This window comes from Ictalurus furcatus, chromosome 11 (genome assembly GCF_023375685.1).
Source record: "Ictalurus furcatus strain D&B chromosome 11, Billie_1.0, whole genome shotgun sequence".
Lineage (NCBI taxonomy): Eukaryota > Metazoa > Chordata > Actinopteri > Siluriformes > Ictaluridae > Ictalurus > Ictalurus furcatus.
In genome coordinates, this window is record NC_071265.1 from 20,359,869 (window position 1) to 20,387,778 (window position 27,910).

Consider the following 27,910-nt stretch of genomic DNA (forward strand, 5'->3'; position numbering starts at 1 on the left):
TCTGTACTAAGTATTAAATAAATTTCAGTTAGTGTGTTCAATACTTTTTTCCTGTGTCATTCCTCTTTATTACACATAACTTCATTTATGGACTTTAATGTTTGAATTTCTTTATATGTGTGGATTTCTTGAGTTAATACCAAAGTCTGATGGAAATTTCATGTGAATAGCCTCATTGGAAATATATTTACAGAAAAAAATGTTGATGCGTTCAATACTTATTTCCCCTATTGCATGTATAAAAATTAAGTATAAAAGATTTTGAAAGACATTTTCCCTATGTATGGAGACTTTTATACCCTGTATATTGCAGCCTGTATATTAATGTTTCGTAAGGGAATCCTGGTTTCAACATGCCTAACAACAGCCCTTAATTACCTGCCTCAGGTTAGCTGTGGCTCTGTGGAGTCTTTGATTTAAGCTGATTTCATTTAATTAGAAAAGTTCAGACAAATAAAAAGATAGAACACACCTTTTTTATATCAATATATTTATATATTTTACAAAACAATAGAAATTCTACCAATAACAATATATGTTCACAGTTGGTGTTATGATACCACATTGAAATAATATCTATATTAAATAAGATAAACCAAGGGCACACGGTGACAGTCCATTGAGCACAGTTTGATGATTCTCTGTTCAAACACATTTACTAACCCTGGTCATTAACTGACATGTTGAGTGAGCTGGGTGAGAACAGGGAAATAATATATACTGGGCTGGAGTCCTGCTTTCCAGGCTGCTGTTGTGCACCCCTGAGTTAGACTGAACATGGTATATCTTAATAACATATTATAAAGGAAAAAACCCATTAATCCAATATTTCCTGTCACGAAGGTAATAAGGTGAACATGAAGAGCTTTAGTGTGAACTGTTTAGGTGTGTATTAGGCAGCTATCTATGTGCTAGTGTGCTGAGTTGCAGTTGTTTTCAGTCCAGTTTCACTGCTTATTGTCCTTCCAATAAAACAACGAGTTAAATGGCCAGAGTGGGTGGAAATCATCTAGGCATCAGGCAGTAACACTGACAATATAGTGCAAAGTAGACAGCTGCATTTTGTTGTGTGTAGGTGTGTTGAAGAATAAGTTGTGACACTCAGCAGGATAACAAAAAGCAGCAAAAATAAATATCAAAAGAATTTTTCATCAGTGTACAAAAAGTCTTTAGACTTTTTTTTTTTTTTTTTTAACTTTATCAACGAGTCAGGCAAAAATAAAGGCCTCAAGGAAAGTCTGCCAAATGAACTCGTCCCTTCTTGTTTTCCGGAACCTTCACACCAGAGACTCCATGCTCTCCGATGGATTGGCTTTATCCATTTTCAGAATCCTCCCATGTCTTTCCATATAGGAACAGAAAATTTCACTGTCTGTACTACCAACCAGGCTGAGCATTGCTTTGTAAAGATACTGATAATGCTCCTGAAAAAGAGGTAGAGAAGAAATGACAGAGGAATACAGATTGCAGTGCGCTTTCAGTTGGTGATCGATGGACCTGCATTCATTAAAGGACAAATCCACCCTGACACCTGATCTTAAGTGGCATCAAAAATGGATTTTGAATTGAAATTCTGAGTTAATTCTAGTTTAAGCTTTGACATGTTCTCAACCTAAACTGACTGATGCACCGGCGCTTTAGTCCTTTAGTCTGTCCAGCTCTCTCACTTTCTCATCTGTACGCTCTGCTCAAACACATACTGTAAGTTTCCAAAGCTTCAACTTCCATGCTAATACCATCATGTTCATCATTTTGTCGACTCTCTGCTCGATTTTTTCCTCATTTTATCTATTTAACTCTGATGTAACTTCACTGGCAATGTGCCCCTGTGACAACAGAGCTGCTGATAACCACTAACGTGTCATTGGAATAATGAAAATTCAACCCCAATCAACAAATTAGCATCAGAATCACAAAGCACATCACAAATAATTCAATATAAACATATTTAAGGTGTTTCAGGGTGGAAGCCTCCTTTAAAGTCTCAGTGAAGTGCCTTGAAACTCGCAGCGTTATTTGATGTGTTTACATAATTTTCACTGAATCAGGAAGTCAGGGTAGGACATATTGAGTGGCTCCGCCCCCTTTTAAAATAGCCAACCTCAATAGCTCACCTCACAGCACGGGCTAAGCCGTACTTGACAGTTAGTACCATAGATTTTTATATTGTTGGGGCGGGACACTTCAGATTCTAGAGAGCATTTGATTGGACAGAAAATCTGATGAGATGCTGAAGTGCAGAATGATGTTATCAAAATTGTTGATCTGTATTGGTGGTAGAGAGAGACTGTACATTTTGAATGCATATATCTTACAAATACAAATTTTGTCATTGTTTGAGTCACACTAGTTTATAGATAACCTAAAGGCAAAACATTAATTTTGATTTGATAAGGCTTTATCTATTTGGAAATAGATATTCCAGTATTCCAGTATATCTGGAAAGACATAAAATTTCACTACTCTTAAAATCTTACAATGTCTGTGAAGACCCCTGGGCGCATGAGATTGATCATTTTGGCCACCTGGTAGATGTCCACAGCGCTTTCTATCTCCAGCTGCTGATACAGGGTGGTGAGAGCACACAGCATCCCTGCAGAAACACCTCCAAACCTGCAGAGTCAAAGCAGGAGGAGTGAGGAACCGAACGTATTTCTAACCAGTAGTCACTGTAACATCTCCGTCACCATCCATACTGTAAGACATGTGCAGGACACTCACTCATCATGTACAATAGTGGGACCATCTCTGGTCATGGCCTCCTCTTTGATGATTTTGATGAGCTCAAATGTGTTGCTAACAGGACCAGTGAGTTCAGGCCAGTTTGGACACTGAAAATGGCGAACTTCAAGCACGTAGTCGTCCTCAAATACACACACACAGACACAAAGTCAACTATAACAGTTTCATTGTCTGATTATTAGCATACTATATCTACTGTTCTTTACAGATATGACAACTATAATTTGAGGGACTGGCTACTCTGAATTGCCTTGTGTGAATGGGTGTGTGAATGTGGTGCTTTGTGATGGATAGGCATCCCATCCAGGGTGTACCCCTGTCTAATGCTGCATTCATGGCGAGGTTGCAACTTGGAATTCCCGCCTCCAAACTTCAAGAAATTTCAAGTCGTGGGGTAGTTTTCTCAACTACCAGTTCCTTCCCCTTTTATGGAGTGACGTCAAATCAACATTGTCGCTCCCACTGTGAACTTTTAAATTCGTTTATAGCAGTACTGGCTTTAGATGAGTTAGCATACAGACAAAGTACTTGGTTAAATCTGTAACAATGACCATTGTAATCACTGTTATGAGCAGGATAATCATCAATGTCATGAGTTATCACTCATATAACTAATGTTATCACTGGCTAGCTTGTTGCTAATGTTATTTGCTATTGTCTGCTATTGTTACTGTACTGCAATTTCAGTCCAACATGTTGCATGAATATTTGAAGTTCACTATAGTAGAACAGAATATATATATATATATATATATATATATATATATATATATATATATATATATATATACACACACACTGTTCTACTATATTGAACTTCAAATCATTGGCTACATAACTCTCTCCTCTCCACCAATGGCTGCTGTCACATCATCCAGGAGGATGCTACACACTAGTGGTGGTTGAGGAGATTTCTCCCACCCCAATACTATGTAAAGCGCTTTGAGTGTCTAGAAGAGCGCTATATAAATGTAACTGTAAAAAAAAAACAGTACCAGTAGCCACTCAGGCCTGTAATTGTAAAAGTGCAGTAAAGTAGCTTTTTATGAGTTTTACATGCTCTGACATAGCAAACAAAAGACAAGCTTTTGTGGGGGTGTCCATGTTTTTTCCATTTCGAACGAGATGGGAAATGACGTCATTAGACGTCAACTTGCAAATCACCAATTACAAGGCACCATGAACGCAGCGTTAATCAGCACTTATTGAAAATGTAACAAATATCTACAATAACCCACTTTTGTTTGAGTGTAGTGGATAAATTGTTTATAAATCCTTGAAATGTTGCAAAAAACTACAAATAGGAATATTTTGACATTCTGAGAGCAATGAATTTTTAGTGTTTAATGCAGACTGTTCACAGAGTAGTTGTAGTTTATGTTTGTGGAGATGTTTTCCATGGTGCTGTCAACACGTCCATTCCAAATCATTTAAGAGGAATTGTAGAGATTGATAAACCAAATTTCATGTTTAAAAAGATGCTTATGTTGTGAAGTATTTTCCCTATTTAAAAAAAATAAAAATAAAATCAGCTTGATATAATGACCTACAGCCAGGGTAGACTCTGAACTACAAGCATAAATGTTTGTATTGCTGAGAGAATGAAGTACTTGTGTGGCCTCGAGGATAAAGTCATGGATGATGATCTGCTCTTCATTGCACAAACACAGTGTATCAGTGTTGATGAGGGTTACGGTAAATGCTGCACAGTTCATGGGCTGTTCTCTACTGGGCCAGTACACAAACTCGTCCTCCGTCTGTGAGAATACACAAGCCACGCCATCAATCATACATCAGCATTTTTGACTCTTTAGATATGAACTATTTGCCTCATTTTACACAATGTACCCTAATTGCTCGACTAGTACCAAGAGCAATCAATCACTAATATAAATATAGTGCTATAAAACCAGCATATGTAGAACTACATGTTAAATATTATCCTCCACACACATGTCTTGAGGTCTACATAATACGTTTTGGTAACTGTTCAGTGCAAGCTGGGTTCTGAAACAGCTTAATTATAATATTTCAGCTGCTTCTGATCTGATTTGTTATCCTAATTAAGTGGAAAGTTAATTATGAAATGTAAGCCACATAACATTTTAAAATTATATTTTCATTGCTAACACTCTACTTACTAGACTGAGATTATCTGGCAGCATGATGATGACTTGAACGTTGTGATCCCAGATCATCCTCCAGAAGTCCATGGTTGTGTGAGGCAACGGATGCTGGGTAATAATGAACTCATTGCTTCTGTAGTAACCCTGTCATTGATTTAACACACATTTTAGCCTTAGATCCATCTACCATCAAAAGTGTGATAAAACTAACACACACACAATTGTTTGTATTTTTAGGCTGTCTCAAACTTTTTCCATGATTGTGGATTGTGTCAAACATTGTATTCATTTTCTCATCCAGTTTTGACTAAAAACATTTAGTTTGTACCGTAATGTAAGAGGCATTGATGTAGTCCGTGCCCTTCATTCCACGGAGAGGAGAAAGCGAGACCCGAGCTTGCTCCGCTGGGCAGAGAAAAAAAAATCCTATATTTCACCTGACTGTAACAGCTGCAAACGACTGCAGAGTACACTACATAATGCTATCTACTAAAGGTCACTTGAATGATAAACGACATCCTTCTATAGAAAGATCATTTAATAATATTTGTGAAGGTTAAGCTTAAATTGCAGTGTGTGCAGAAACAGAAAATGATCTTTCATCATTTGGAAAATGTGAAATTTATAACTCCAATTCTCATGTTAACTTCTTTATAATGAAGGGAGTGGTGCATGATGTTTACTGAGACTCACACGGCACCACTGAGGAGTTTCGGTTCTTCACTTTGTTGCAGTCTTTCTGGGCACTGAAGCACTTCTGGATGTTACACTGCATCACCAGCTGAGGAGATGTATAACAATTAACCAGCAGGGGGAGCAAGATAGTTTAACTGAGCAAAGAGTAAAAAACAGTATAGCTCTCAGGAAACATTGTTCATAATGTGTAATAAAGCCGTAATGAAGATTATATTAATGAAGCCAAAATTTTCATGAGCTTAGTCAGTGGCTCTTCAAACCCTGAGAATTACAGGCTAATCATAGTTTTTAAAAATTATTTTGGCCAGGTTGAAATTTTATTTTGATTCTCCCAATGTAAAGTCTGTTCTTCAGCCTGCACTTTATCCTGGATCCTGAGGACACTGGGCATAATGCAGGAATAAACCCTGGATGGGGCATCAGTCCATCGTAGAACACCATGCACACATACATTTACATCTAGAGGCAATTGATCTGTGCCAATGCACCTGCATGTGTGTTTTTGGAAGGCGGGAGAAAACCGGAAATCCCAGGGGACACAGGGAGAACATGAAAAACTCCATACAGACAATAATCGAGCTGTGAGGAGGCATGTACATTGTATTATCCAGCCATTTTCTGTTCCACTTATCCTACACAGGGTCGCATGGAGCCTGGAGCATATCCCAGGCGACACCATGGACGAGGTGCCAAGCCATAGCAAGGTACAATCACACACACAATACGGACAATTTGGAAATGCCAGTCAGCCTATGACATATGTCTTTGGACTGGGGGAAGAAACCAGAGTACCCAGAGGAAACCCCTGAAGCACAGGGAGAACATGCAAGCCCCGTGCACACAGGGCGGAGGCGGGAAACAAGCCCCCAACCCTGGTGGTGAGAGGCAAATGCGCTAACCACTAACCCACCATGCCTCTTGCAATATATCAATGGACAAAAATATCACATCACTATTATTGAAGGCATTTCACTATACACAATACGTATCATGATATATAGGTTTACTAATATGTTTCTAGCAATACACTAGTTTGTTAGTTTTTTTGCTTATGTACATGTCTACAAAAATAAATGTATCTTATTCATAAAAATCTGTAAAAAAAAAAAAAAAACCCAAAACAAACTTTTAACATTTTACAATTTTGAAAATGAAGAACAAAATTTGCTTCCATTCAGTTTGTAGTAGTTCAATTTATAAAAAGCAAGCACAAAAATAAAAAGATATCTCCATATCTCAGAACAGTGCATTTAGATATCATTTATCACAATTCTTAGTTTGCTATTAGGTTCCATATTTTTTAAATATAATTTATCAATATTTTATTAGCATATTGCCCAGCCATAACTGCGAGGCAGCAATGCTACCCGCTGCACCACCATGCCATCTGGCATTTATGTAAAATACATTTATATAATATTTATTCACAGCTCTACTTGGGGAATTAGTTTGTATTGCTTGATTCACCTTAAACTGTTTCTCCATGTGAGTAGTGCCAGAAGGACTAGGGGTGAGGATGTTGTTCACATAGCTGTGGAGCTTGCAGGCAGGAACTTCAGTATTTTTACCAAGCATCGCCTCCATCAGAGCATCATGGATGAACACGTACTGCTCCTGTAGAACACAGACACAGAAAACCCGCTCAAACTATGTTGCCAGAAATATTTTTTTGTTGTTTATTCATTTCTTAATTAGGCACAATCCAACATTAAAAATAGTTCGTTTTGCTCTTAACACATGGAATAGCTTCAAAACATCATTCTCCTGATTCTAGTCCCCATATTGTCTTCATATCACACAACCAATCACAGGTATATATGGTTCCTTCACTACATACTCACCTCTGTCTGGACAAGGTAATTGCGCTGGGTGCGGATGTGTTTGAGAAAGCCCAATACATTCACCATTCCTTTATCCTTAATCTGCTGGAGCATGCTGTCAATCACAATATATGTGCCTGTCCTCCCCACGCCAGCACTACACAGAAGAGAGAGGAGGTGAAAGTCTACAAAGTCTGTATGTTGATGTTCAACAAATAAGTAAAGTAATCAATCTTTCACTACACTTGTATGCAGTTTATTATTATGTGGACATGGAATGGACTGCAGTGAGAACCAGAGTTTCCGCTAAGACATTTTGGTGCCAGCCAACGTGTCCGGGAAAGATAAAGTTTACCGGACAAACTGGAATAAAATCCAGCCATCTCATTTCGGTGTTTATTTTGCACTGTAACTTTTGGACTATGCATAGTGTATGCGACTATGGGGGCGGAGGCGTGGTCAAGTGTCAGCTGTGGATGGAGAAGAGGCGGGTCGGATTGGCAGGTGATTCTGACCTGTGCTGGATTAGCCTGAGTTTACTTGTGTGTGTTTGTTTGTGCTTACAGTGCCTCCCATAATGAGCGAGTGAGCAACAGAGATAGAGAGAGAGAGAGAGAGAGAGAGAGAGAGAGAGAGAGAGAGATAGAGAGAGATGACCGTGTGCGTGTGTGTGTGGTTGAATGACTTGAACAATGTCGAGCAAATCAGAGTACACAGTACAGGAGAAGCATTTGAGAAAAAATATATATTTGCGCAGACACAGAGACCTTAATAATGTGTGCAACTGCAAATGTACTTTGTCTAACGTGTGTTTGCTTTGTGTTATTATTAAATTTCAGATTTTATCGGACAATTTGAAATTTTAACAGTCGGTTAAAACCGGTATTTACCGACTAACGGAAAATCTGGTGAGAACATGCACTTATTCATTTTCTAACAGCTGATATAATATAAAAGCTTATTCACTCAAGTGATTGCTTATAAACACAAACATTTCGGCAGTTTGCAGTTAAATCAGTTCAACCAAACCATTTTTATCATTCATGCTGTTAGCATGGAGTCTTTCTTCCACTGACATACGCTAGGGTTTTGTGGTAAAAATTGTGGGGTTTTTTTTAGCCTGTTAGGATTTTTTTGATTGCAGTGGTACCACCTCTGGCCTTATATTGTTCTTCTATTGATCCTTTGCTGTGTTCCTTGCTTTCTCTTTCTGATTATTATTGTGGTTGGTTGTATTGTGCCCTGCAGTGTTTGACCCTGGTCTGCTCTAGAGTGCTGAGTTCTGGATTGTGTTTATCTACTCTGTTTGCCTGGATTTTTATTATTATTAAATAACACCTCCAGCACATGGATCCTCAACCATCTCCTGTTTGTTATAACACTAAATATCTCTTATATGCATGCATACCTATAAATTAATTGATTTGGTACATAATTTAATTATATTAAATCAGATTAATTATTGCACATCCCATTAAGTAATAGATGACAGTTTTATATGTGCATTTAGGGACAGTCAGTATCAATACATACAAAATGACTATTGTTATTTTTAGTTTGAGAGTCTGATATGAGGAACCTGTATTACACCATGTAATTTATATACAGAAAAATATACAGTGAAAACGGTATTAACTTTTCAGATGGTATTATGCTTTTCAAAACATTGCAGGGTTCATGTGTCTAATTCCAAAGGTCATGTATGCTGGACACTGAATTTGATATATTTATGTCTATAAAAAATTATAGAATTAATGTTCTGTGTGCAGCATTATGAAGATGTTATTTAATAGTCACAGGACTGAGAAGGATAAATATTTTGTCTTTTCGTATTTTAATCAGCCAAATATATAAATATTACATGTATTGTAAAAACAACATCAATGATAATAATCACAATTATACTATACTACTACTACTACTAATAATAATAATCATAATCATCATCATCATATAAGTATTATTACTATAATCCTACCTGCAGTGCACTAGGACAGGGCCAGATTTTGGAGCACGGGCTGCAGACGATCTGGAGATGAATGTGAGAACTGGTAGTGTGTACTCAGGCACACCCATGTCTGGCCACTGAGTGTAGTGATACTGAACCACTAATCTCTCATTCTGTCTTCCCTTTTGACTCTGAGGAAAAAAACCAAAACATATTTTGACACAAAACCACATTTTGCCTATATTTAAAGTCTCCATGAAATCAAAATAGAAGTTTTGTGGCTTTTAATATGAATATGTTAGCCTTAAGGTTATCTATAAGCTAGTGTGCTCCAAAACAGTGACAGAATTCACAAGTAGAAGATATATGTGTTCAAACTTTACAGTCTCTCTCTACCACCAATACGGATCAGCAATTTTTTTTACATCACTCTGCACTTCATTGTCTCATCAGATTTTCTGTCCAATCAAATGCTCTACAGAATCTGAAGTGTCCCTCCCCCAACAATTGTAAGTTTCCTGGCTTTGAGGTAACTTAAAAAAAGGGAAGGACCCACTCGATATATCCCACCCTGACTTCCTGTTTCAGTGGAAATTATGTCAACACATCGAATAACGCTACACATTTCAAAGCATTTCATGGGGACTTTAACCAAAAGGAGAGACACAACACACAACAAACCTATTTATGTCCTGCTGATGCAGTGACTGACCTTTGTGACTCTGGTGTTGCGTATGAGAAAGTGACGTAGTGTGTACCAAGCAAGCATCTTAGTGCTTTTCAGTGTCACTACTATACTTCCATACTCTTCAGTGTTCTCTGAGGGCCAGTATTGATCACATTTTCTCTGTGAGAAAAAAGACAACAAGCAGGTCTAAGTTGAGAAATAAGCAGTTGGTTACAATCCCGTATAACGCACAAAGAGTTCACATACTCTTAGAAGAGACTATGATTGTAATTGGGTTGCTGATGACTTACTCTGCCCTGCTCCACTAGATTGGTGATCATGACAATAACACTGATGCTTTGTTCCCAGATCATTCTCCAGAAGTCTTCAAAGGTGGATTTCAGTGGCCCCTGAGCAGCAATATATGCCCTTGGTCTGTTATAACCCTAAGAGAGAAGAGAGCTTTCTAAAACACAAGCATACAGACATACACATGCACACGTGTGCACGCACACACACACACACACACACACGCACACACACACCTACTTACATCAACATAGTTTGCGTTGATGTAGTCAGTGTGTTTGGAATCTTTTCCTGCCAACGGTTGCAACTTCACTCTGCTGTGATCATCTGTTGGACAGACGAAAATGCAGCCAATGTTTATATCACAGCTTATGTCACACTTGTGCAAAATATTACGACCCCCATTCCAAAAAAAAGTTGGGACGCTGTGTAAAATTGAAATAAAAACAGAATGCAATGATTTGCAAATCTCATAAACCCATATGTTATTCACAATAGAACATAGAAAACATATCAAATGTTTAAACTGAGGAAATGTACCATTTTAAGCAAAAAAAAAAAAACAAGGTACTCTAAGATACTCTTTTTATACCCAGTCATGTTACTGACCTGTTGCCAATGAACCTAATTAGTTGCAAAATATTCCTCCAGCTTTTTCTTTTTAGTAACACTTACATTTCCAGCCTTTTGTTGCCCCCTTCCCAAATTTTGTGAGATGTGTTGCGGCCATCAAATTAAAAATGACCTTATTTTTTCCTTAAAATGGTACATTTCCTCAGTTTAAACATTTGATATGTTTTCTATGTTCTATTGTGAATAACATATGGGTTCATGAGATTTGCAAATCACTGTACTATGTTTTTATTTACATTTTACACAGAGTCCCAACTTTTTTAGAATTGGGGTTGTAATTTGATATGCACTATAATGCAAAATGTCCTGTATGCATATTAACATCTTCACTGAACACCCACAGGCCACTATGTTGATGTATCTGTTTTTATGCTTGTTGTCTGCGTGGTTCGAATGTTCCGCTGTAATCTCTATATCACCCACAGAATGCTGAATGTCCTATAGAAAGAAAGAAAGAAAGAAAGAAAGAAAGAAAGAAAGAAAGATATTGTATAGTTGTTACAGTAATGATAACATGTCTCTCACATTCTTCAGAATGCCATGTTGAAAATCCATAACCTTTGATTTTTATTCAGCGGTTTATACTTATTAGGTTCAAAGTGGAGTCAGAGCCTATCCCTCAACCTTTGATTCGACAAACAAAACTTAAAGGCTCCATGAAAGCAAAATGGAACTTTTGAGACTTTTAGTATGAATATGTTAGCCTTAAGGTTATCTATATATATATAAACAATGACAAAATGCGTATTTGTAAGATATATGCATTCAAAATTTACAATCTACAGATAAACAATTTTGATGACATCATTTACATTTATTCACTTAGCAGACGCTTCTATCCAAAGTGACTTACAAATGAGGAAATACAAGCAAAGCGATATACCAAGCGGAGAACAGTACAAGTAGTGCTACCATACAAGATTTATAATTGAGTTCCAGAGAACTCAACAGAGTAAGTTTTTTGTTTTTTGGTTTTTTTTTAAATAATGTGGGGTTGGCATTTTAGGGGTTAGTTAAGTGTTCACAGAAGAGGTGGGTCTTTAGCTGTTTTTTGAAGATAGTGACAGATTCTGTGGTCCGGATTGAGGTTGGAAGTTCATTCCACCACTGAGGGACAATTAGTGTGAAGGTTCTGGAAAGGGACCTTGAGCCACGCCGAGTAGGTATTACTAAGCGTCGGTGGTTAATCGATCGCAGATTACATGAGGGAACGTAAGCCTTAAGGAGAGTATTGAGGTAGGGGGGGTGGTGTTCCAGACAAGGTCTTGTACATGAGCATCAAGGCCTTGAATTTGAAATGGGCAGTTACAGGAAGCCAGTGGAGGGAGATGAAGAGGAGTGTGACATGGGTTCTTTTGGGCTGGTTGAAGACGAGGCGTGCTGCTGCATTCTGAATCATTTGAAGGGGTTTGATGGAGCTGGTTGGGAGGTCAGAGAGTAGTGCATTGCAATAGTCCAGATTTGAGATGACAAAAACCTGGACTAGTAGCTGTGTAGCCTGTTCGGTGAGATAGGGTCTGATTTTCTTAATGCACTGTCTGCATCATTCTGCACTTTTACTCCAAACTTTTGATTTTCTGTCCAATTAAATGAGCTCTAGAATCTGAAGTGTCCCACCTCGACATTATAAAAATCACCTTGCCGAAGTTGCTGTTGTTGAGCGAAAGAAATTATATCAACATAGCATGGGTCGTAAATGTGTCTTTGGCTGTTCAAACACACATGCGTTTTTTTTTTTTCAGTTTTCCAACTGTTTTCCAACTGGTTAAGAAGGAAATGTCTTGAATTCATTCACTTTGAAGAATGAGGTATTTTTGCCAGCTCACTGCTTTGTGACAGGCATTTAGACCAGCTTAGCCCAGGCAGTGAGGTAAGCCAAACACTACTGGCTATTTTAAAAGGGGGAGGAGCCACTCGATATGTCCCGTCCTGACATCCTGTTTCAGTGGACATTATGTCAACACGTTGAATAAAGCTGCGTGTTTCAAGGCATATTTATACTGTCCAAATTCATTAAAAAAAGAGCTTGAAAATAGATCTCTAGTTATTCCACCACTTAGCTTTAATCCTGATTGTAATGCGCATAAATTATCCAATTTGTCCAAATCATTTAATTAACTCATCAACACAACTTTGACTACATTTTCTTCACCGTCACCATAATTACCACCCAAGTGTGCAGTGACAGTGCTGAGATTCATCTTACCATATGGCTAATAGTTTGTCTTTTGTCCTAACTGGGATGTTGCAGCAGATGTTTATTACTTAAACGGATCCCTTCTGTACAAGTATGTTTTGAAAACTCTGTAAGATTAAACCACTCAGGACTCATCTGCATGATGGCAGGTTTGAGGATTTATTTGGAAGATGGCTGCAGAGGATTTGTGTCTGAGTAAAACAAAGAAGGCTGAAATTGAGCAGTGTTGCTGCAGTTAGAGGATTGCTTTAATGAGACTCTCGTCTTTAATTAGCTCTTTTTTCCACAGCACCATCTGCATTATGAGGAACAGCGATGCGCACACACACAATTACAATAAAAAAAAAGTTCATACTCACATTGAATTCTTGAGAGAAGCCCTGTTGGTTATTAGAATAGAGCTCCATTACATGTTTGATGAACTGTATGACTGAGAGTGCTTCTAGGTCATCTGAAACACACACACACACACACACACACACACACACACACACACACAGCTTTATCAATGCCAATCATGCATACTGGTAGAATACTACAGCCCTGATTTCCTAATACCACCCAAAAAAGAGGTTTATCATCATGTGTAATGTATTATATCACACACAGTTGTGTGGTAGTCATTTGTAAATTATAATTTCATAAATGACATCACTGTCAAAGTAGGACTAGGAAACAAAAGACAATATTTAAATTAAAGTTTTGAATTTGCTGTTTGGTCTTGATAGCTGTGGCATTTTCTGATCTCATGACTAAAACTCACCACACATACAGTTGTGTGAAAAAAATAAGTACACTCCATGGAAATTGTTGACTTTTTTGACAAGCAAACATTTTATCCTCTGTGAAACAGTGCCTAATAATAACGGTGATATGCACTATCAAATGACACATAAAATTGACATTTTGTAGTAATTTTCACATTTTAAATTAACAAAAAACAGATCAGTCAAATGGAAAAAAAGTACACCCTTACATTTATCACACCTTCAAATCCATAAAATTACAATCAGGTGTTCAAGATTGGGTGCCAGTGATTAGAACCTACTTAGGGAGTGCAGGTGTAACCTGTCTTATTTATACCTCTCTCATATCTAGTGTCTGGTGTTCCCTTTGATATTGAGGTGTGTGGATTCATCATGCCAAGATCTAAAGAGTTCTGTAAAGCCTTCAGAAAAAAGGATGTGAATACCTATGAGTCTGGCAAGGGATTTAAAAAGATCTCCAAATTATGTGAAATACATCATTCCACTGTAAGGAAAATCATCTACAAATGGCGCAGATTTCAAACTACGGTTAATTTGTCAAGGACTGTCTGTCCCAGCAAATTCAGCCCAAGAGCAGACCGTCTGATGTAAAAAGAAGTCTCTGAGAACCCCAATATTTCATCACAAGATCTGCTAGTAAGTCTTGCAACTGTTGGTGTCAAAGTGCATGCTTCTACAATCAGAAAGAGATTGCACAAATTTGACCTGCATGGGAGGCGTGCCAGGAAAAAAGCTTTACAAGACTACAGCTTGCCAATGAGCATATAGGCAAAGACTAGGCCTTTCAGAATAATGTACTCTGGACAGATGAATCAAAGATTCGAAAGAGAATCAAAGAATCAAAGAGTGCTTGAAGATAATGTGAGGCCATCTGTCCGAAAGTTGAAGTTGAACTGAAAGTGGACCTTTCAACAGGATAATGATCCTAAGCACACTAGCAAATCCACCAAGGAATGGCTCAAAAAGAAGAAATGGAGGGATATGGAATATTGTGGGAGGGATATGAAACAGGCAGTATACGCAAGAAAACCCTCAAACATCTTGCAACTGAAAGAATATTGTATGGAAGAGTGGTCAAAAATTCCAGTAAGCCACATTTTATGAGTGGATTGACAGGGCGGCCTTCACTGCTCAGCTCCAGAGCCAGGTTGACAGGGCAGCAGTAGGGGTGATGCAGGCATGCAAGACTGAGGGATGTCGTAAAGAAGCCACCCTACTGTGTCCAATGTGCAGTTAACTCGGGATACGTAAATCATATTTCTGCTCCCAGGAATGTTTCAAAGGCATCTGGCGCACCCATAAACAGCTCCACAAGAGAGCAAGAGCCGAGCTCAAGCTTGAGACCCATGAGGTAGTCTCACCTGCTGAGCTACAGCCAGAGGTCAATGTGGTGACCTCCTCTCCAGAGCTCCAACCTGAGACCCACGAGGTGGTCTCACATGCAGAGTTCCTGCCAGAGGTCAACGTGGCGACCTCATCTCCAGAGCTACAGCCTTAGATCCACAAGGTGGTCTCCACTGCAGAGCCCCTGCCGGAGGTCAACGTGGTGACCTCCTCCCCAGAGCTCCAGCACGAGACCCATGAGGTTGTCTTATCTCCAGAGCTCCAACCTGAGACCCATGAGGTGGTCTCACCTGCAAAGCTCCAGCCGAAGGTCAATGTGGTGACCTCCCCCCAGAGCTCCAGCATGAGATCCATGAGGTGGTCTCATCTACAGAGCTCCAGCCAGAGGTCAACGTGGCAACCTCATCTCCAGAGCTCAAACCAGAGAGCCACAAAGTGGTCTCACCTGCAGCGCTCCAGCACGGGACTCATGACGTAGTTTCAGCTCCAGAGCCCCAGTTGGAAGTCAATGTGGCGACCTCATCTCCAGAGCTCCAACCTGAGACACACGAGGTAATCTCAGCTCCAGAGCCCCAGTTGGAGGTCAATGTGGCGACCTCCTCCCCAGAGCCCCAGCTCGAGACCCACAAGGTAGTCTCAACTCTAGAGCCTCAGTTGGAGGTCAACATGGTGACCTTCTCCCCAGAGCCCCAGCACGAGACCCATGAGGTTGTCTCATCTCCAGAGCTTCAGCATAAAGTCAAATTCCAGTCCGAGGTTGAAGAGACGGCCTCCCAAGCCACGTTCCTGTCCGAGGTCGAAGAAATGGCCTCCCAAGCCATGTTCCTTTCTGAGGTGAAAGAGATGGCCTCCCAAGACACCTTCCTGTCCGAGGTCGAAGGGACAGCCTCCGAAGACACGTTCCTGTCCGAGGCCGAAGAGACGGCCTCCCAAGACACGTTCCTGTCCGAGGCCAAGAGGCGGCCTCCCAAGACACGTTCCTGTCCGAGGCCGAACAGACGGCCTCCCAAGACACGTTCCTGTCCGAGGTCGAACAGACGGCCTCCCAAGACACGTTCCTGTCCCAGGTCGAAGAGACGGCCTCCCAAGACACATTCCTGTCCGAGGTCGAAGAGATGGCCTCCCAAGACATGTTCCTGTCCGAGTTCGAAGAGACGGCCACTCAAGACACGTTCCTGTCCGAGGTCGAAGAAACGGTCTCCCAAGACACGTTCCTGTCCGAGATCGAAGAAACGGCCTTTATAATTTAGAATTCCTTGAAGCAGAACATAATCTGTGGACAAGAGAGTTCGCTTTTGAACAAATTATGTCGTTCGACATCTGTTCTGCTTTAAAAGAACTAGATGTGAATAAATCGCCAGATAATAATCATATTGCCCCGTTGTTTTTAAAATTAGTGGCTGATTTTACTTCTCCTCTGCTGATGGATTTGTTTAATCTTTCTTTATTAACTAATAAAATTCCACTTGGAAGTCAGCATTTGTAGTACCTCTATCAAAAAGGGGTGCTCCTTCTTTAATGGATAATTATAGACCTATATCTAAGCTTTGTATTCTCTTGAAATTTCTGGAAAATTTAGTTAGCGAACAATTGACACGGTACCTAAACAGTCAAAATATTCTGTGTATTAACCAATCACAGTTCCACAAAGGGTACAGTACTACTACTGCCGTTTTAAAAGTCTTGAATGATATTGTGAAATCCTTAGATGATAAGCAACATTGTGCTTGTGTTTTTATTGATTTATCAAAGGCCTTTGACACTGTGGACCATGACACATTTGTCACGTCTTGTGACGGAGCGGAAGATAAGGCAGATGCAATCGCAGTTCGAACGAGAGTTTTATTTAAAGAAAGACAGGCAGACAAATCCAAATCGTAATCCAAAACGTAATCCAAAACATGCAAGGTCAGACGATCGGCAAACAGGCATTAACTTGGGCAAGGCAGAGATCAAGGTCGTGGCATGGAAAACAGGGTCGATAAACAAAACATGAAACGTGGCATACAGCGAGGGACTGGTAGCGGAGAAACCAGTAAACTAAACTAACGAGCCTAAACATGAAACCGACTATGACTATGACTATGGAACGCATTAAACACATCTACTCTATTCTAGTCTAATATTCCGCCTTGAGTGTTGCGAGGCATGCGGTATATATGCTGACATGATTACCCTCGCAACTGCTAACAGCTGAGGGTAATCCGGACACACGTGACATGACAACCAATGACAGGACAGAGAGGAGACATGACATAAACAATAACAAAAGCACATGTTGAAATGTCACTGCTGTCAACATTGGAAAAGCAGGTGCTCGCGCATTCGCGCTTAGAGCACGCTGCTTCAAGGGGGAATCATGACAATATTATTAAGTAGGCTTAGATGTGTAGGACTATCAGAAAATGTAAGTTTGTGGTTCACTGCTTATTTAAAGGTAAGAACCGAATGTGTACAGATGGAAGGTATTCAGTCAGATCCTATGGCGGTTGTTAAGGGAGTCCCTGAAGGATCTGTGCTGGGGCCGCTATTATTCGGTATATATATAAATCGTCTTGCAAGGTTTCACTTTTACGCAGATGATACTATTATTTATTGTCCAGCTCCCTCTAAGCAGCAATCTGTGGCTTTTTTACAATCTGCTTTTGATATCATTCAAAATAGGTTTTGTACTTTGAAGCTGGACTTGAATTTTAAAAAAACAAAATACATGTTATTCTCAAACTCTAAAATTTCTACAGAAAATTCCAGCGGTCTTTGGACTTCTCAGGGGAGCCAGTGTCGGAGTATAAATACCTTGGTATTGTTATCGATAACACATTACTTTGTTGTTTTATTCAGTGGAAATTACCTGGAAATTGCTCATTACGTTCTCAATCAAGTTACAATCTTTGTGTGCTCCTTGTCAGAACTGAGCTTGGTAAAACTACTTTCAAATATGCAACCACTTCGGATTGGAATCTTGGAATCACACATGACGTGTGTAATTGTATGTCATGCAGTATTCTGGTTAAAAATGGCATGACACATGAAAAAATTATAATAAAGTATACAGAGTGTCCCAAAGTCTCTATATATAGGGGAAATTAACACTTTTGAGCAAAATGCCTTCCAAAAATTTTCATACTTAGTTTATATTATATTTATTTTTTTCAGAAAGCCTATAAGAATGCCTTTGACAAAAGAACAATGCATTGAAATCATTCTCATGCCTGGATTGGGAAGCTGTCACAAGGTTGCAATGGACTTGAAACATGGCAAGATCTGTTTATGGCTGCCTGTCTCAGCACTAAACAGAAGGAGGTACTGACCGTGGGTGATATTTAGAGGGCAGCATCTGTGTGTGGGGAACCTCATCAGTTACCCCTGAATAAACAAGGTCTGTGCCACTGGCCATTGTTATATATAATGACCCATATGACCCAAAATGGCTCACTGCTGAGTAGGAACATAGTACACAGCTGAGACCATTATTGATTAGGCTATGATGTATTTGAATTTTTTTTGCCTTAGTTGTGGTTCTTTATTAAACTTATAGTGCTTACATAAAATAATGGAAGGGTCTTTTCAAATCAAATCAAAAAACACTTGCACACATACAGATAAAGAGAGAGAGAGAGAGAGAGAGAGAGAGAGAGAGAGAGAGAGAGAGAGATAATGACTTTAACAGGGCTGCTTTGATAGGTTCTCCATTAAAGACACATTAAACTATCAACTAAAAAGTGGTGCACTCGTAAACCTTAATAGTTGATTTTACTCCCTCTCTGTGCACCAATACAGTCCTGTCAGTCCAGATAAACAAAAGGCAAATCATTAAGAAAAGGAGTTGAAAAAGCAGGATAAGGACTCTACGGTCACTTTGCACTCCACTGACACGCCGCACACTGCACTTTGTATTTTACTACAGTACACGTAACATACTGCATATTTTGTACATTCATTTTGTGCACATTCCTGTACATATATTTCATATTTCTTATTATTTCTTATTCATTTCTGGATTTTTTTTTAAAGTTAGTATTTAATACACAGTCTAAAGAGGAGTAGGCCAGGTTTTCATTTCACTGCATTATGTGCTGTACATAGTTGTGGATGTGACAAACAAAATCTTGAATCTAGATGGCAGAAACACACTAGCAGCAGCTGGTTGTTTTAACAAAATCAATTGCATGAATAGACCTATTTAAAACTCTACATTCTTAGCTGTTAGGTTATATATATATATATATATATATATATATATATATATATATATATATATATATATATATATATATAATTTTTGTTTTCTCGTTTGTAAGGAAGCCGACATTGTGTGTGTGTGTGTGTGTGAGAGAGAGAGAGAGAGAGAGAAAGGGAGAGAGAGAAAGAGAGAGAGAGAGAGAGAGAGAGAGAGAGAGAGAGAGAGAGAGAGAAATACAATCTTTCTATATGCGTGTAAGTAAACATGTGTGAAATGCACACAAGCATGACTCACCAGCTATTAAGAATCCAGTTAAGCTCTCATTGTGGATCACTTGAGGGGAGTTCCTGTCCTCTATGTACATATGAGTAGTCTGGAAAAACTTCCTAAGAGTACAATGATTCAGGTTAGCATGATCAGCTTTTAAACAAACCACATCCAGTGTCTGAAACTGGCAACAGAGCTATTCAACTCTTCAGTATGTCTTTGAATGTCTTTGAATGCAAGAATTTAATGTTAACAGCGGGTATACATGCTCTTCAAAGAGAACCAGTTAAGACTGACAAAGCCTCTGATGGCTGAGGAGCAAGAACACCGTTTAGACATTTTTAGACATCACAAGTCTGCCGCAGTGGAACTTTCCAAGCTCTGACAGTAGTCTTCTCCCTTAAAATGATCTTACTGTGTTCAAAGAGAAAACGTATTTGCAACAGTGTATTTGTAGATATTACAGAAATGCTTTCAAAGAACACCTTACCTGTAACTAATGCAGAGCAAAGAACAGATGCTATTCATCCTTGAGAGGTGAGATGAAAAGAGAAGAAAAGATGGGTGTTAGAATAGAAAGGATGAACAGTAGGCAGGGGATGCGATGAAAGAGGTGGGCCCTGGGGATCACCCCCTATACCTCATTTATATTAATGACTCACCCTTTGAAATGATGTATTATTTTTGTCTCTGTGAGTCTATATGCCTATGTGTAGTTTAAGGGATGTTTAGCACAAAGTCCATCCAAAGCTAGAGCCGTTTAATATTCTTTTATTAATTAATTAATTAATTAATTAATTAATTAATTAATTAATTTATTATTAGGTCAGACTATCTTATCAGCAGTAGAAATCTAGCACTGGCTGTGTCTCTATTACTGGTATTGAGCATTTGTGTGTTTGAGCAGACTAAGAAAAAGGCTCTGAGCCATCCGGATGGATCACAGCCCACATAGTAACCTCATCAACCTATGGACTTGGCCAACTCAAAACTTTATTTCAGTTAGTACAACATACTTTCTGATAGCAATTTGTAAGTGAGTTAAATGAGAGAGAGAGAGAGAAAGAGAGAGAAATGGCAAAGTAATTGCATAGCAAAAATCTTACCTGATTAAATGAAAGGCTAACGCCTAAATACATGAGAATAGAGCTGTACTGTGTGACTGCTGATAGCACAGTAATGTGCTATACAGTACGCAGTATGCTCCAGCATCTTAATGATAAACCAAACACATTCCATTCTCTCTTGGAAGCTGTCAAATATCCATCTGCTTCCCTTCCGTTCAGTTAAAAGATAACTGTTCTTTAAATTACTGACAAGCCTATTTAACCAAATCACCATTTCATTCACTTCACCATTAACTTCCTTCCACTAAAGCCAGATTGCCAATTACAGAGATGAGATTAACAAAATAGGTTTCACACAGATAATGATAAAATTATTATTATTATTTCTCATCTCTTATTATTTAGGAATAATTTGCCAGAATGGAATGATTCATGATTGCAATGTTACAGAAATAATCCCAAGCAGTCATATGTGTTGCTCCTTGTGGCTGTAGAATTGACGTTAATTCATCTTCAATAAAAGCTTTATCCTGGTCAGGTTCATGGTGCATTCGAGGCAGGTATACAATTGGGATGGGAGGCCATTTCATAGCTGGGCATGACACACACGTCATACCTAGGGGCAATTTAGATCTGGCAGTCTGCATACTGGCATGTTTTTGGAAGGTGGGAGGAAACCTTACATGGATAGAATGTGCAAAACTCCACATAGACAGTAACCAGGAGCTGTGAGGTAGCAATGCTACATGCTGTGCTGCTCTGCAAAATTTACATTACATTTATTCATTTGGTGGGTGCTTGTCTCAAAGTGATTTACAACTGAACTGAGCAGTTAAAGGCCTTGCGCAAGAGCACAGGAGTATTTGAACTTTTAACCTGATGATCAGTAGCCCATAGCCATAACTTTTTGAAACCATCAGTACCAGACTACTGCTACTTTTCTAATACTAGTTACATCCAGTTTGTTGGAAGGTGAGGATGATCCAGAAATTAAGCAATTTTGGGTTTCTGATGTAACCTGAAAGAAGCTAAATTTCCAAACAAAGATAAGTCCCTTGTATATGACAGCTATTTGCATTTCTCATTTTTTCTCCATCTCTAGTTCTACATTTCATTGCATTTTAATGGCATCTTCAAGTCGTCACAGCTGGTGCGTAGGCCTTACATACTGGAGCACAGCTGGGTCCCACCTCCAAAGACTCATTGGTAATCAAGGTTCTGCATCCTACACTCTTATGGATGGGTGTGGCCATCGCAGAATTTATGATGATAATAGCATATATTTTAGTAGCCAGAACAGGGCTGAGAGAATGTTAATAGAAGGATTTGGAGCTTCCCTGGGAATCGTGAGCAGGTTCATTAAGACAGAGCATGGATTACAGCAGGATAATAACTGCTCTAATAAATATCAATATGATCAGAATGTGATAACTGAAGCTGATGGTATAATTCAGATGTTTTGAACAGGTGTGTTTAGCTCGACCAACATTCCCTAAATAAGAAGGGCACTGTTGGTGAACATCTTACCTCCAGTAGACCAGGACAGCTAGCAGCATGATTAAGCAGAGGAGTGTAAGAGCTGATACCACCATTAAAGGGATAATCCACTCCATCCTGTTTGCTGAGGATGTGGGTTCCCTGGACACTAAGAGTTTGCTGTTCTGCTCTGAATGGTGAACAAAGAAAAGAGCAGACTCCAAAAGTCAAAATGCACTTATATTTTTTAAAAAGAATTACCTGCTCTTATTGGAGTTTTAAAAGCAAATTCAGAAGAAGTTTAGTGACAGAAAATATCCACAGTAATTTGAGACAGTGACCCTTTGGCTATCGCTGAGTTTTATAATGTAAGCTTGAACAGGTTCTGTATGTCTCACTTACCAGTATGAATCTCTTTATTGGTAAGTTTTATGGCCTGTGTGGGGCTGCTGGCAAGCTGCATATCTGTTGTGTAATTTTCTTGCAGCCAAGTTGTTTGGCTCAAGTCTCCTCTTGAAGGCCTTAGTGTAACAGTATAGATTTTCTCCTCTGGGGCTATAGGTGGTACTGTTGAGATTTCTGTATTTACAAGCCCACCTTCTCGCCCTCTCTCTCCAGATGGTGAAACTGAATCAGTTGGTTCTTGAAGTGTTGTCTGCTCTTGTTTCTTCTCATTTACTGTCACATTTTTTTCTTTCTTTTTCTTTTCCTCCACCCTCTCTCCTTCATTATCATCCTCCTCATCTTCCTCTTGTTTGTGTTCTTCCTTGTTCAACTCTTCAGTTAGTTCTCCCTCTTCTGAGGGGAGAGGCCTGTTCCCATTTTGGGTGGTCTCAGATGTAGGGGAGACTGGTTGTCGAGTTGGTGCAGGGCCTGAGCTGGGAGAATGGGTGGGCCAAAGGGATCCAGGGAGGGAGGAAATCACACCACCACTGAAGCCAAGTCCAGCCAGCAGTGTACTGGTGACCAGAGATGCCATTGTGGTCTGCCCCCCACTGGATGGAGGCCCCATGCCGGTAGCAATGGACACGAAGGAAAAAGGGAGACCAGAAGACGACCATGTAGAGGAGCCAGAGCTAATGGGTGCCATGTCTGAAGAGGAAGACACAGTGGGCTGGAAAAGTGCAAGATGAGACATAAGGGGTGATTATTTTAAAGTGCACTCACAGCAGTGTTTGTTCACATAGCTATATCATCAACTACTCAATAACTCACCATTCCAGTTTTTATAATTCTCGTTCCTTCAAATATCCTTGTGGTATTTGCTGAAACAACACAAAATGAAATAAATAAATAAATAAATAAATAAATAAATAAATAAATAAATATATGTGTGTGTGTTTATACATAAGTTTAACTGCTGTAATTATGTTGCAATATAAGACACAAAATTATACTCACCTTTGAATAAAAGTGTTTGGCTAAAGTCACTGCGCTGGTCCCTCTGGCACAAGGCCTGCACCCTAAAGAGATAGAGAGCATCTGGGGACATGTGTGTGATCACTGCCCGCTGGAGACACACAAACATAAACATACAATTAGGTATCATTCAAAAGACTTAAGAATGATGGGAAATATTAGTGTGTGGGAACTGAGTTTGAGTTTCAATTTTTAACTGTCTTTAAAACACATTTTTCTAAATGTAGACGAATTACTCAATGACAACATGTCAAAAACTGACAAGACAGAAAATTGACAAAATGTAATTTTCCAGGACACAAATGTAGATGCAAATTCAGATTTATGTCAACATCATGAAAGCCAAAATTGCATTTATTCCTTGAAATTTCCTGATCATTCAATTACATTCTAGGTCCCAGAAATGGGAACGCTGTGTAGGATAGTCTCATATGACAAAATTGGTCTTGACTCCCTAATGTAGACAACACCCCAGCTCCAAATTGAAATAAAAATGTAAATGGGGTGCAGAAATGATTAGGGAGACAAAATGTGTTGGAGTCGAGAGCTGTAATTGGGCTTTGGCCGTAGTGGATGGATTTCTCCAATTGAATCCAAATCTAATTTGGCCAAGCCAGAAAAAAAGATTGGCAGCTTTCATCGCAGACGTTTCCCCGGCTTGCTGTGCCCACCCTTGTTGTCATGGAAACCAGAAGCCCAAGATGTAGAAGACCAGGCTGACACTGTGACTGATGAAGTAAAGAGTTTGGTGCCTGGTCATCAGACTCCCAGGAAGATACAGCACATGTTGTCTAATTCTATCAGCTGTGCAGAGTCTTTGAGGTATCTAGGGCTCCATACTGGCTTGGGGGACCACTTGGCCTTTTTCATTAGCTGCTTCTTGGTAAATGTCTGTTACAGTGATTGAGCTAATATTGATGGCGCACTAACCTAGTCTTAGAATAACAACTAGTTTTAAGATAACAATGCCCTTTAAGCCCAAAGTAATTGCTTGCTGTTAGGTATATCCTTGTCTCTTGAAGTCTGTTGATGGTTATGACCTGGGACACTCACAGTGTGGTGCTCGCTGCTCTGGGTAAACATCTTCTCAATTGTTATGTCATCCTTAACCCAGCTGTAGGTGACAAGGAAGCCCACAAGGGGTGGGTGGTAGATAGTAGAAGGGCGGTCCCAGGTCAGCACCATTGCTGTTCGGTTCAGAGGACGGACCTTCATGTTGTCAGGGATGCTGCTGCAGACTGAGGTGAGAGAAAATGGCAGAGAATGAGATACAGAGAGAGAAAGAATCAGAGACAGAAAGAAACAAAGCAGAAAAAGAGAAAGATAAATGCAACAGGCAATATGAGATCTCATCTCAACAAGAAAGTAGAGAGCTTTTCTCAATTGATTAGGGATGGTGTGATTGAAGATAAATGAGGCAAATTATACTGTCAGCACATCCATGATCTCAGGCACATGGATCCCTGATACAGACTGAAGGTGAAGCAAAATCTTTTCTTGCTGTCTGACTCACCAAAGTGTTCAAACCAGACACTGCTTCACAAAAGGCAAATAACACACGATTTCATCTCATTCTGTCTCCAAGCTCTCATACCACTTCTGTGTGCTTGTATGTGTGTGTGGCTGTTAGCTTGCATGTGTGTGTGTGTGTGTGTGAGTGCATGCATGTGAGTATGTATGGTTTTTAGCAGATATGGGGACCTGAATTACACCTTTACTGATTCACAACATGACTCGGAACACAGGACTGAAGAATCATGAAAATTTGTCCAGGATACAAATGTGAAGAAAAAAACATTTAGGATGAAGTAATGAACTAAATTAATAAATCTGTGTCTTGTGGTTTTGTCAGTTCCATGACTGCCATGAACAGTAATTTATTCACGTGTAACTCACAGTGGTAAAATACAACACTGGAAAACAGGGTGAAGCAGTGTTAAGAGCAGAGCAGTTTTCATATCTCAGTTAACGTTCCCAAAAGAATTCTTAATTACAGGAGATTAGAAAAGGCCATTCAAATGAATTCTGAAACATTTCAGTCTGAAACTGAACTAAGACTCTCAGTTCTTTCTGAAGTGCCTTGCTAAAGTCTTGAGACATAATTTCAACTTCATCTTAGCGACCTCAGGCTTGACTCAAACAAAAAGTGACCTCTAGCATCTAGATGTGACTTAATTGAGGTATACAGTTGAGATTTGCAGTATAATATCTGGGCACTGTCAAAAGAGGTGCACCCATCCTGCATGGCTGATAACCCCCACCCATTTTACATGCAATTTGAGCTATAATTGCAGGTTATTTTGCTGTTCAATAATAAAAAAAACATGAACAAGAGCGTAACTCATCACAAGATCAATAGATTGGCCATTATTTTAAGGGCAATGATTTTTTTTTATTACAAACATCACAGAAAACATGGTTGTTGTCTATCTAAAGACTATCAAAAGAACAAGCTTATTAGCTATAATAATAGTGGCATTACCAATGATGATACAAATAATTTTCCTGTTGACATCCCTTATCATGCAGACTATTTCTTGTTTTCATTAGGCACAGAGTACCATATATGTGATGTACATTTTCTTATGAAGACTACATGTAGCAGTTATATTATTCCACTACTGGACTCTCTTCACTGGCTACTGGTGAATTTTAAAACTGAACACTTGGAACACTTTACTCTTTTCTATAATGTTGTTGAACTCTGTGCTTGTTTTTATGAAACTGCGCTCTTTGTTCCCTTGAATTTCTTTTTTTCCTCTTGCATTTAGCATTAGCACCTCTTGCATTAAATGACTCCATTTGACTGCATATTTGTAATGGGTTTTTACTATTTTTAGGCTGAGCTTCTATTTTATTTTAACTGATTTATGTTTGGGGTTATTTATGTATTTGTTTATAGGTTATTATTATTATTATTATTAGTAGTAGTAGTAGTAGTAGTAGTAGTAATAGTAGTAGTAGTAGCAGTAGTAGTACTAGTAATAGTTAATAAGTAGGTAATAGTAGTATTCTTTTATTACAGTGTTAGATTAATGTGTTGTATTGCCTTGTGGAGCACTTTACTATTAATCGCACAGGTAGATGTTGACGTGCTATGGCACCTCCTCCAGTGCCCACAGGATTACCCCACTTGTCCTTGAGCCTTGGAAACACGCCTAACGCAAATAAAGCCATACAGGCCTCCCCAGTGGCTAAGGCTGTAGCGAGCCCCACTGGCACCGTTAATGCATGCTCAGTGTCACTGGTTTCATATGGTTTCCTCCTGCTACACCTAATACCACTCCGGCACATTTGCCTAACATAACCAGAGCCATACAGACCTTCCCAGTGAATAAGGCTGTGACAAGCCCCACTTGCACCGTTAGTGCATGCTCAGTGCCACTGGTTCCATATGGCATAGGTCAGCAGGGTACCACCACTCAACAACGTTTCTCTCCTTTAATGCTGGAACGTCTCCAGGTGGAGGAGGAGTGGCAGGGACACCCTGCAATTCGACCTCGGGTTAGGTGTTACTACCCCAACAGTTCTCCTTTCTCCTCAACCAGAGCCAAAAGATGCTCTTCTCTGCCTTTTCAACCAGGTGTTTCTTTCTTTCTGCTGGTTTGCTCCAGTTACTCTCATATTCCTCAGGAGGCAAACAGTTGATGTTCCAACAAAGCCACGGCATCCTACTTCTAATGGGTAGATGCTGGTTCTCCAGCCTTGCACTCAGCAATGTGATCAGAATACTTCGGTCTCTTCCTCTCAAAGGCAGCTTCTACTACCTCCTCCCATGGGCCAGTTAGCTTGATGAGAAGCACGGGTTTGGCGCCGCTGCACCACATCACTATATCAGGGCGAAGACTTATGTTGGTGATCTCACTAGGGAATTGGAGCTTCCTGCAAAAATCATCGCTCATTCTCCAGTACTGGGTGAAGGGAGCTAACCTTGATGGAACTCTTGGTGAGGGCTTGTGTTGCCCCCACCTTCTCTGACAAATTGGATGTGCTGACACTCTGGTGGAGGATGACCTCCACTCATGACCTGTCTACACCCCTCCAGCACCTAGGCCAATATGCTCAGAACTTTATCGTGTTGCCGCCTGTTGAGCCCTTGGGAGAGTGCAATCTTGCAGCCTGACAAGATATGCTGGAGATTTGCATTTGGACTGCTGCAGAGGGGGAAGCATTCTTCCTGGCCAAACCACTGGTGCAGGTTCAGTGGGCAACGGAGAGTGTTATATGTTGCCTTGATAAGAAAATTAAG

The 27,910-nt window shown here is 39.6% G+C and overlaps 1 protein-coding gene across 2 annotated transcripts in view; it reads right to left on the reverse strand.

Annotated features, from left to right (window-relative positions):
* Positions 1 to 222: 222 nt before the first annotated feature.
* Positions 223 to 27,910, reverse strand: part of ca16b (carbonic anhydrase XVI b) — a 90,147-nt gene continuing 62,459 nt past the window's right edge. The window contains exons 9-30 of one of the 2 annotated variants that reach the window (XM_053635988.1): positions 24,715 to 24,899; positions 23,644 to 23,752; positions 23,458 to 23,507; positions 22,645 to 23,356; positions 22,294 to 22,432; positions 20,190 to 20,228; positions 19,727 to 19,818; positions 13,498 to 13,589; positions 11,283 to 11,379; positions 10,553 to 10,635; positions 10,311 to 10,445; positions 10,045 to 10,179; positions 9,363 to 9,523; positions 7,406 to 7,541; positions 7,032 to 7,178; positions 5,562 to 5,649; positions 5,197 to 5,273; positions 4,884 to 5,012; positions 4,353 to 4,499; positions 2,722 to 2,864; positions 2,478 to 2,613; positions 223 to 1,424 (exon numbers count right to left, since the gene is read on the reverse strand). In XM_053635988.1, coding sequence (XP_053491963.1) covers positions 1,278 to 1,424; positions 2,478 to 2,613; positions 2,722 to 2,864; positions 4,353 to 4,499; positions 4,884 to 5,012; positions 5,197 to 5,273; positions 5,562 to 5,649; positions 7,032 to 7,178; positions 7,406 to 7,541; positions 9,363 to 9,523; positions 10,045 to 10,179; positions 10,311 to 10,445; positions 10,553 to 10,635; positions 11,283 to 11,379; positions 13,498 to 13,589; positions 19,727 to 19,818; positions 20,190 to 20,228; positions 22,294 to 22,432; positions 22,645 to 23,356; positions 23,458 to 23,507; positions 23,644 to 23,752; positions 24,715 to 24,899 — 3,179 coding nt within the window. In that variant the 3' untranslated portion in view covers positions 223 to 1,277. The remainder of the gene's footprint in view (positions 1,425 to 2,477; positions 2,614 to 2,721; positions 2,865 to 4,352; positions 4,500 to 4,883; positions 5,013 to 5,196; positions 5,274 to 5,561; positions 5,650 to 7,031; positions 7,179 to 7,405; positions 7,542 to 9,362; positions 9,524 to 10,044; positions 10,180 to 10,310; positions 10,446 to 10,552; positions 10,636 to 11,282; positions 11,380 to 13,497; positions 13,590 to 19,726; positions 19,819 to 20,189; positions 20,229 to 22,293; positions 22,433 to 22,644; positions 23,357 to 23,457; positions 23,508 to 23,643; positions 23,753 to 24,714; positions 24,900 to 27,910) is intronic. The other variant, XM_053635989.1, reaches the window with a different exon arrangement.